The following is a 9963-nucleotide window of genomic DNA, read 5'->3' as shown; positions in this document are numbered from 1 at the left end:
GTTTGATATGATTTTTTTGAATTGATTTAAATTATTTTTCAACTTTTAATTTATAAAAAAGTCATAAACATACTTGGCTAGAAATAAATTTTGATTTTAATAAAAAATTGATATAAAATTGATTTAATTGTAATTTATTTTCTAGTTATACCAGATTTATTCCTTATAAAATATGTTTTGAGTTGTTTTTATCAAATATATTTATAACACAGAGTCATTTTAGATTATCTTATGATAATTTATTTTTTAAAAATAATTTTTAAATTATAACTTAAAATCAAATCTCACTTCTTGCTAAATAGACTCTTAAAATATCATTCTCTTCCCTTTTCCTCCATTCATTTTTTCCCCCTCAAAACCAAGTGTAAATACAATTACTACTTGACATATCTAAAATGCATTGACTATATGATTCAATAAAATAACAAACGTTACTTAGAGATTTGCTTTTCAAATTATCATTCCCGTTTTCAATTACAATATAGAAAAATAAGTTCGTAAATACACTACGGTTAGTATGACTTCTGCCAATTAATTTAAGATGTTTTATTTTTTATTTTTTATTTATAAGAAAATCTTAAAAATATTTGGTTAGAAATAATCAAAAGTTTGTTATAAAATTGATTCAAGATTTTGATTTCATGAATTTTGATTTAATGAAAAGTTAAGATTTTCAACTTTTAACTTGTAGATTTTACTTATACCATACCTAATTTTCAAGAAAATTGCTTTGAATTATTTTAAATTAATATATTTATAATTTAGAATCATTTTGATTTATTTTATTATTATTTATTTATAAAGAAAAATTAAATTAAAAATTAAAAATTATTTTTCATATATCAATATTATTGAAATTTGTAGATAAATAAACTAGGTCTGAGCTATGTAAGAATTGATTTGTTTTTTATTTTTCAAAAATAATTTTGAAGAAAATGAATTTATTTTTTTTATTTTAAATTAAATTTTTTATGTTTACAAATTATTTGATATACTGATATTAAAAATTTATTTTAAAAAATAAAAAAATATTATTTTAATATATTTTTAAATATAAAATACTTTAAAAAATAATATATAAGTAAAATATCAAGAGGGTTATGAAAAGCTCGCCGTAGAAGTCTGAGTATTGAAAAGGAAAATAATAGGGTAACAGTATATTCCTTCGTGAAAAGCTCTCCGCGTCTACACCGACGCGCTAATTTAGATTTCCCCTCATTCCAAAATACCCATCTGGTCAAAACTCAAATGTGACCTCTGCCATTAACCGAACACATGTACAGAGATAACACGCACCCATGGCTACTCTCACTCTTCAACACCACCTTTAAACCACAGCCACGTAATCAAAGTGAAAATGAAACACGATCTAATTAGTGAATATACGTGGAGAAAAATAAATCTGCAACAGAAGATGCAAACTCTGATCTTACAGCGTACATAGGCAAAAACAAATATAAAAATTCAGACACACAAATTCGGACCAGAATTCGCTCGCTCGCTCGCTCTCTCAATCTTTGTCTCACTGCAGTCTCGATCGGGCTTACCACAAAAGAACGAAGAAAACCAGAAATAAAATAGAAATAAAAATAAAGCTACTCCTTGATTTGTTTATTTATTTTTTAATTAATCAGATTTGTAGCATGATAATATCTATCTATCACTCCCGCTGCTTACTCTCATAAACCCTAGAGGAAAATTTACAATTTGTCCTCCAGGTATTTTATTTATCAATTTATTTTGTCATTCACATTCAATAATTGCTAATTTATCCTTGTGCTCTTTCTATTTATTAACGGAATTGAATGGAATTTTTGTAGTGTAGGGAGGGAGAGGGTTGGTGATTGAATTTTGAAACGGTGAGTTGGTGGAAATGCCAGAGGAGGAGGAGGAGTTAGTAGAACTCAAGTTTAGATTGTACGATGGATCGGATATCGGTCCGTTTAGATATTCACTAGCATCCACTGTTGCTATGCTCAAAGAAAGAATCGTCGCCGACTGGCCAAAAGGTCTGTCTGCTCTGCTATTCTTTAATTACTTCACTCATCATTTTCTCTTTTTTTCAATTACAAAGTTTCGTTTCTATTTTACTCAAGCAAATTCGTTTGTTTATTTATTTATTTATTTTAGTTGCTTAGTTTAGCTTGAAAATTTGGTGCAACGCAATTATGAAGGCTGTGAATAAATAAATTTCATATTGATATGCTTAGTAAGGGTTGGAACAATTCCTTGCGATGCTGTATGGTCGTTTAGTTGCATGATTTGGATAACTTATCTGGTGAGTGAATCAATATGTGGTTCCAGTTTGATGAGGGCATTATATTTTGGGTTAGTAATTTATTTATTTATTTTTGTGGTTGGATGGGGAGTAAGCCATGCCATGTCTTCGTGAAATTATCATAGGCAACTAAGATATGATTTACATATGTCTAGTCCTGTTGGTATGTTCTTGTTAGTTCAGAATATAGAGAATGTTGTTTGAGGATGTTTTGGATGCAGAGACTCAGACGGGCTGCATTTTATTTTTCAATGTTAATTTAAAACTGGATTGAACCTTTTTATCTTGTTTGTTTCCCTTGACAATACCTTTTTTAGCTATGTTGTTCTAATTTTCTCCCGGTTATTGTTATTGTGCTATTTTATATTCTTCATTTGCTTAGGAAACCAAGACGTTATTGTTCGCCAGATACTCTCTGGGCACAATATAGGTTCCATGTTTACTTGATTTTGTTTTGGTTGACTGGGGCAGGGGAAAAGTTATACATATGTAGTCTTGATTTATGACATGTCATCATGTTAAGAACTATGTCCTTAGCTTCCATTCTTACTTGGCATCCTTGCTATTTCTACTTCAATCTGATGCATATTCTGAGAAAATAAATTTTCCCGCACCTCCTCTACCAAGCAGAGGACTCTTTTTCTCAAGCATTGAGTAGGTCGACAATAATCATGTCAATGATATTGGATCATTTCTTTCCCCTAGGGGATTCACACTGCTTTTTATCAAGTAAAGACACCAGAGTAGCAAGGCCAAAGTTTTGCTGTGCTGTTACCAATCCTTTTCATGTGTGCTTTTCTGATGAGGCCATGATAATTGGGTTCCATTAAAGCATAGGGGGCATTGATTCTTTCTAATCTGTTTTTTTATGCATGCATAACTTCCCTGCCCCTTATTATCAATTTAAATTGATTGTTTATATTAAAGGTACTTCTTTGTTAGGACAGGGTACAAGTCTCTTTGATGTTTTCTTGAAGTAATCTTGTTATCCTACTGCAAATATTTTCCTACTCTCGTCAAGATTTTCTTTTGCATAATATTTAGTGCATCTAATAATGGAAATATAGCATTTCCAATGCAATGGGGAGCTGCAAGAGTGATTGAAGTATGAAGGTGAAACTCTGATAAGGAATACCCTTTTATGCATGTATCAGACTACCTCTATCTCAGATTACCAGTGTCACAATTGGAATCAGGAAAGGAAACTGTGGCACTTCTGACTTGATTGTTGATGACGACAATGCATTCTATCCTCCAATGCAAATATCTTGCATGAAATAAATTACACTTAGAATTGGTTTGCCAAATATTATCCTGCAGTTTGGCCAATTGGGGATTTTATACACTCTCCAAAATTGGGTGCCTGTGTGGCTGTGCCATACCCATGATTAAATGGAATTTGACTTTCAGCTACCTCAAATGCTTTTAAATTCAATAGAGCGCATCATGTGCATCTTCGTATTTACAAAATGAAACATGATGACCTTGAGTTGGCATGGACATTCTGGTCTTTCTCAATGTGTATTGTGGCCTCCATTGTGGTAGTGTCCTTATCAATGTCTTCATGTTGTACAGAAAAATATAATTTCAGAAGTAACTCTCTCTTTCTGGACCTTTCTACTAAAATTACCCTCCTTAGAGAAAGGATAAAGTTCTCAAAAGGATACTATGGTATGATGAGAGAAGTGAAAACTTATGCTCTGAAATCTTTAGTATTATTCTATGTGCATGAAAGGAAAGGGGAATTGAGACGTGCATTTTTAGGGAGGATAGAATATATTATTGGAATCTTGTGTATGCTGAAGCATTTCATTCTATTCTGTAATTAGCATTATACTAGGTCTGACTTGGTTCCGTCTTCGCTCTGCATTGAGTGTAACGCTTGGCTTTGGTTGGTGCCTTTGGACCGGGAAAACCACATGCTAAGCATCTTTCTTGTTGCTAATTGATTGGTGACTAGAATTTTCATTTGTTAGAAATCATTGGATTATAAGCATGCTTAAAGATTAAGTTCATGGTGATTATGATTATAAGCCTTTTCTTTTTGCTCTAGAGAAATTGAATATCCCTTTTAAATCAAATGTTAATGTTTTCATTTTCCTAGTATGATATGGTTTTGATTGACATTTCCAGTATGGGATTTAATTTCTTTGTTCAGAGTCATCTTCTTTCTTTCTTTGGCATTAACTTATCCCTACTTTGTTAAGTAAGAAATACATATATTAAACATTGTTCTTAATTCTATTCCTAACAATTGATCTATAAATTCAACTTGTCTTAGATAAAAAAATTGCACCCAAGGCAGCAAATGACATCAAACTGATAAATGCTGGGAAAATCTTGGAAAACAACAAGACTGTTGGCCAGTGTAGGGTTCCTTTTGGGAACCTCCCGAAAGAGATCATCACCATGCATGTTGTAGTGCAGCCATCTTTAGCAAAAGCAAAAGCAGGTAGTTTTATGCTCAAGTATTTAACACATGAATACATGGTGCCTTCTCGCATGGTAACATCATGTTTGGAATTGGTATTCTTTATGTGCTTCATCTTGTTCTCTTTGAAGAGACGTATTATGTCTTCCAAGGAATAATACCTTTGAGAACATCTTTTGTGTCAGTATCGAGATAATCTGGTCATGAAAACATGTAATCAAATCTGAATTTTCATTCAGATGAACACTCCAATCTGTAATAAGATACAGCCTTAATTTGAGGTTTTTTTCCCTCTCTTCCAATGTGCTTGCTATAAGTTATTTTTATTTTTTTTGAACAGAGAAAAAGGTGGACGAGGCCCCAAGAAAAAATTTCTGTTCATGTTCTATACTATAAAGATAGAGTTGGGCTCCTCTAAGGTGTAAGCTTGCTTTGAAGTTCCTAGGATCTCATGGCGATGGAAATCATTTACTTGGAAGAGAGTAATTTGTGAAATGATGCCGTCCCGCATCTCACTCTACATGTTTGTTTGAGGGCATCCCTATGTAACAGTGTGCTGGTGATGTATTAACACTTTATAAAAGAGTGTTTTTTGTATTATTATAGAGGCAGCCTCCTCACTCTCATTTAGTATTTATTTTATACAAAGTTTTACGGGTTTGATCCTGTCTGAAATTTTATGATTAAGTAGAATGTGTTAAACTTGCCACTGTTTAAATGCCGAGGTGCTGTTGTTTGTGAGATCATTCAGTTTTGCACATGCAGTGTGTCAACACATGTTGAGGAATCGGGTTAAGCTGACCGGGCAGTATCAGGTATGCCCATGGCGCATCCGATTTCCCAAGTCCTGTCTAAATTCACTTCCAGTTCATTTGCCGAAAGATAGGCATGCTTTACCTTTTCTTTTTTTTGTTGATTTTCCTCGAGTTTTTGAATATCATATATGCAGTGAAAACTATAAAACAAAATTATTTAGAAGTTTCTAGGATCTTGTTAGATAGATTAAGAGTTGTTTATAGATTTATTATCTGAAGATTTGATCTTCTTTAGCTTTGAATAATTCCTTAAAGGTTGGGTTGTCGCAAATCATAAGACGTCCAATTGTATGGTCTCTAATGATAATTTACATGAACTACTTGTGTGAAATCTCTTAAATTCTTATTTAGGAGACATGGATTACTATTCATAGTGTTTCTTCTAATTTCTTTAAGTTTAAGAATATAACATTAGGAAAACGATATCAATCTCACTAACCTTTTGTAAACACAAGGTTTATCTATATTTTTTATGAAATCAAATATGTTGATTATGCTGTTAAAATTGGATATTCCTACTCCTTAAAGCTTGCATAGTATATTTGTACAGTACCTTTCATGTTAGTCTTTATCTTAAAAATTCATTTAGATTCATTGAGTTTTATCCATTCAAATGAATCAACCAAGTTCCAAACTTGATTAGTACATGAATTCCATTGCTTCAAGTCATTTCTTGGAATAAATATCATATATTACTTCCAAGTTATTGGTAAGCTCATCAATTATGAGCAACATGTCATTCATAATTTCCATGAGAGGTCATTATATCATTGATGCATAACGTCCTACCAAATTTATAAAGATTTTGTGTTTCTTAAGGTTCAAGCTAAACATTCAATGTTTAAGCCTTGAGAATATGTTTCATCTAGATGTAGTGTTCTAAGAGGCATAGAGAATCTTAATTTTTTTTAGATAATCCTTGAAATATTTAGTCAAATATTAACCACCTCGATTCAATCAAAGTTTCTTAATACTTATTTCAATTTTATTAATGTTTATATTGACCTTGGGCATTTTAAATTCAGGTATATACAAATCATTCGTATAATTACTAGATCCATGAAAACATTATTAATATAAAGAACAACATTTGTCTTCAATAATAAATTTAAATTCATTTAATACTAAATAAAATGGAAATGATGTCTTAACATAGTAGAACAAAATAACAATTATAAAGTTCTAGTATCAACCTATTGGGCAAGACAAAATAATTAGTTCCTACAGTTAACGCTATTAGCCGAAGCTAGCCATTTATTCATCCTGGTCATTCACTTAGGGTGCCCTTAGCTGAAGATAATCATTTGTTCATCCCGGTCATCCGCTTGGGCCATTAGCCGAAGTTAATCATTTGTTCATTCCGCTAATCATTTATTCATCTCGACCACTCACTTCGGATGCCATTAGCCGAAGCTAACCAATAATTTATCCCGGTCATCCATTCGGATGCCATTAGCCGAAGCTAATCAATCATTTTTTCCGTTCATCCAATCGGATGCGATTAGCCGAAGCTAATCAATGATTTCTCCCGATCATCCATTCAGATGCCATTAGCCAAAGCTAATCATCAACCAATCAAACGTTCCAGAGGCGGTTATGAATCAGTACATTTGCATCCATAAATCACATTCATCACCATACTTATTTCAAGAGTTCATATGTTCACATTCAAGCGTTCCACATTTTACACCATCATACAATGAAATTGTTATAAGCATTTAAGTCATTTATGCCCGGGGGACTATTGTAGAAAATCGACAGCGAAACTGATTCATTGCTGGCCACACAATTTGATAGCGAAAACTGGTTCGCTGCAGGCACCTCAATCTCGGCAACAAATGCTACTTCGCTGCATCCGACACGCTTTCGGCAGCGAATGCTACTTCGCTGCAGCCGCCACGCTTTCGGCAGCAAATGCTAAATGCGCTGCAGGCAACTCAATTTCAGCAGCGAATCACACTTCCACTATAGACAACACAACTTCAGCAGCGAACCTGATTCACTGCGAACAACACAATTCAGCATCGAAAACCTGTTTTGCCGCAGATAACACAATGCGGCAGCGAACACCTGATTCACCGTGGACAACTGAATCCGGTAGCGAAACCTGTTTTGTTGCGGACAACACAATTCGGCAGCGAACACCTAATTCGCTGCGGACAACAGAATTCGACAGCGAAACCTGTTTTGCTGCGGACAACACAATTCGGCAGGGAAAAGCTGTTTAGCTGCGGACAACACAATTTGACAGCGAACACCTGATTCGCTGCGGACCACACAAATTCGGCAGCGAACACCTGATTCGCTGCGGAAAACACAATTCAGCAGTGAAACCTGTTTTGCTGCGGACAACACAATTCGGCAGCGAACACCTGATTCGTTGCGGACCACACAAATACGCAGCGAACACCTGAATCGCTACGGATAACAAAATTCGGCAGCGAAAACCTGATTCTCTGCAGAAAACACAATTTAGCAGCGAATACCTGATTCGTTGCGGATAACATAATTCGACAGTGAAACCTGTTTCGCTGCGGACAACACAATTCGGCAGTGAAAACTTGTTTCGCTACGGACCACACAAATTTGGCAGCGAACACCTGATTCGCTGCAGACAATAGAATTCGATAGTGAAACCTGTTTTGTTGCAGACAATAGAATTCGGCAGTGAAAACCTGATTCGCTGCAGAAAACACAATTTGGCAACGAACACCTGATTCGCTGCTGACCACATAAATTCGGCAGCGCAAACCTAATTCGTTGCAGACAATATCATTCGACAGCGAAAACCTGTTTTGTTGTGGACAACACAATTCTGCAGCGAAAACTTGTTTCGTCGCGGACAACAAAATTCTGCAGCGAAAACCTGATTCGCTGCGGACAACACAATTCAGCAGCGAACACTTGATTTGCTGCGGACAACACAATTCGACACCATAAACCTGATTCGCCGCGGACAACACAATTCGACAGCGAACACCTGATTCACCGCGGACAACACAATTCGGCAGCGAACACCTGATTCGCTGCAGACAACAGAATTCGGCAGCGAAACCTGTTTCACTGCGGACTACACTGATTCACTGCGGACCACACAATTCGGCAGCGAACACCTGATTCGCTGCGGGCAACAGAATTCGGCAGCGAAAACCTGATTCGCTGCGGACAACAGAATTCGGCAGCGAACACCGGATTGCTGCGAACAGCACAATTTCAGCAGCGAACGCCCGATTCGCTACGGACAACCAAATTCGGCAGCGAACAGGTTGTCGACAACACAATTTGTTCTTTGGATCCAGCAAAATCATACAATTTTAGCATGGACACACATGCAAATTCAATTCCAGCATATACTTTGTCATTATATTCCTATTTCGACTGTAGCATGTTTTCAAGGCTACAAACACACGTTCTTTTAGTCCATGCCCCGTAGGCGTCGATGCTTAGCGATCCCCCTTACCCGGGATCCTAACATACACTAAATGTATGCTAGTCCATGCCCCATAGGCATCGATGCATGGTGATCCCCTTACCCGGGATCCTAGCATACACTAAATGTATGCTAGTCCATGCCAATTTCATTCATTAATATTGTCATTCTTTGTCCGACCATAGTTATCATTACAAATTTTCATTTCGAACATGGCTCGTTTCTTTTCAAAGCTAAGATATAATATCACATATTTCCCGAAGCCGAAGGGCCCAACTTTTTCACCCTTTAACGCGTCTAAATAGTCGCTTTAGTGACTTTCCGAATCTGCCAGTAGATAGTTGTATTCCGACCTCTCCTCAGAGTTTTGACTATATCTGGAGTTCTAGGACTCCGTTTCAAGCGAGGTTGGTCTCGTCGGAAAGCTAAGACACGGGGCTACAAGTCCCATGAAAGGAAGAGAACCCAGTTCTGCCCTCAAGACACTTGAAATTATTCATCAACAAAATAGACCTACTGCCCTATAGGGTCTCTCATGACCCAGTCTCGATTGGTGACCCATAGTTAGAGTTTTATAGCTTCAAATTGAGCAAGACCAGTTTTCTTAGTTAGTCAACATCCAAAACTACAATTATTATGAAGGAACCTAATCCTAATTCCCTCATCCTCCTACTCGAATTCTCTCTATAAGTCAGGAGATGAATCTGACCAAATTCATCAACCTTTCCATTTACATACAACATCCACAATTCAACCTTTTCTTTTTATCTCGACCTCTACTCATATCACATACCATATAACAGTGTCAAAAATATCTTTTTTTTAAGACCCAATTTATCCTAACTAATTGATCTATACCGTTGTACGCAAGGTACTCTTATTCATTCCAATAATATCATCAGAAGTTTGATACATATAAATGTACGCAAGGCACTCGTATCCATTCCAATTATATCATAACTAGTTGATACACATCAATGTATGCAAAGATACTCATATTCATTCCAAT

General features: G+C 35.4%; 1 protein-coding gene across 2 annotated transcripts; it reads left to right on the top strand.

The window, feature by feature from the left end:
• Positions 1 to 1366: 1366 nt before the first annotated feature.
• LOC18107246 (membrane-anchored ubiquitin-fold protein 4) lies at positions 1367 to 5455 on the top strand. Of its 2 annotated transcripts, none has more exons than XM_024588402.2 (4): positions 1367 to 1718; positions 1826 to 2009; positions 4560 to 4730; positions 5050 to 5455. In XM_024588402.2, exons 2-4 carry the CDS (start codon positions 1874 to 1876, stop codon positions 5103 to 5105), a joined length of 363 nt encoding a protein of 120 aa, XP_024444170.1. In that variant the 5' UTR covers positions 1367 to 1718; positions 1826 to 1873; the 3' UTR covers positions 5106 to 5455. The 2 variants fall into 2 exon arrangements, with proteins under 2 accessions (XP_024444170.1, XP_024444169.1); XM_024588401.2 differs by having other exon boundaries at positions 1371 to 1718; positions 1821 to 2009.
• Positions 5456 to 9963: the final 4508 nt, after the last annotated feature.

This window comes from Populus trichocarpa, chromosome 17 (genome assembly GCF_000002775.5).
Source record: "Populus trichocarpa isolate Nisqually-1 chromosome 17, P.trichocarpa_v4.1, whole genome shotgun sequence".
Lineage (NCBI taxonomy): Eukaryota > Viridiplantae > Streptophyta > Magnoliopsida > Malpighiales > Salicaceae > Populus > Populus trichocarpa.
The sequence above is the reverse complement of the archived record's forward strand: the minus strand, read 5'-3'. Positions and strand labels throughout refer to the sequence as shown.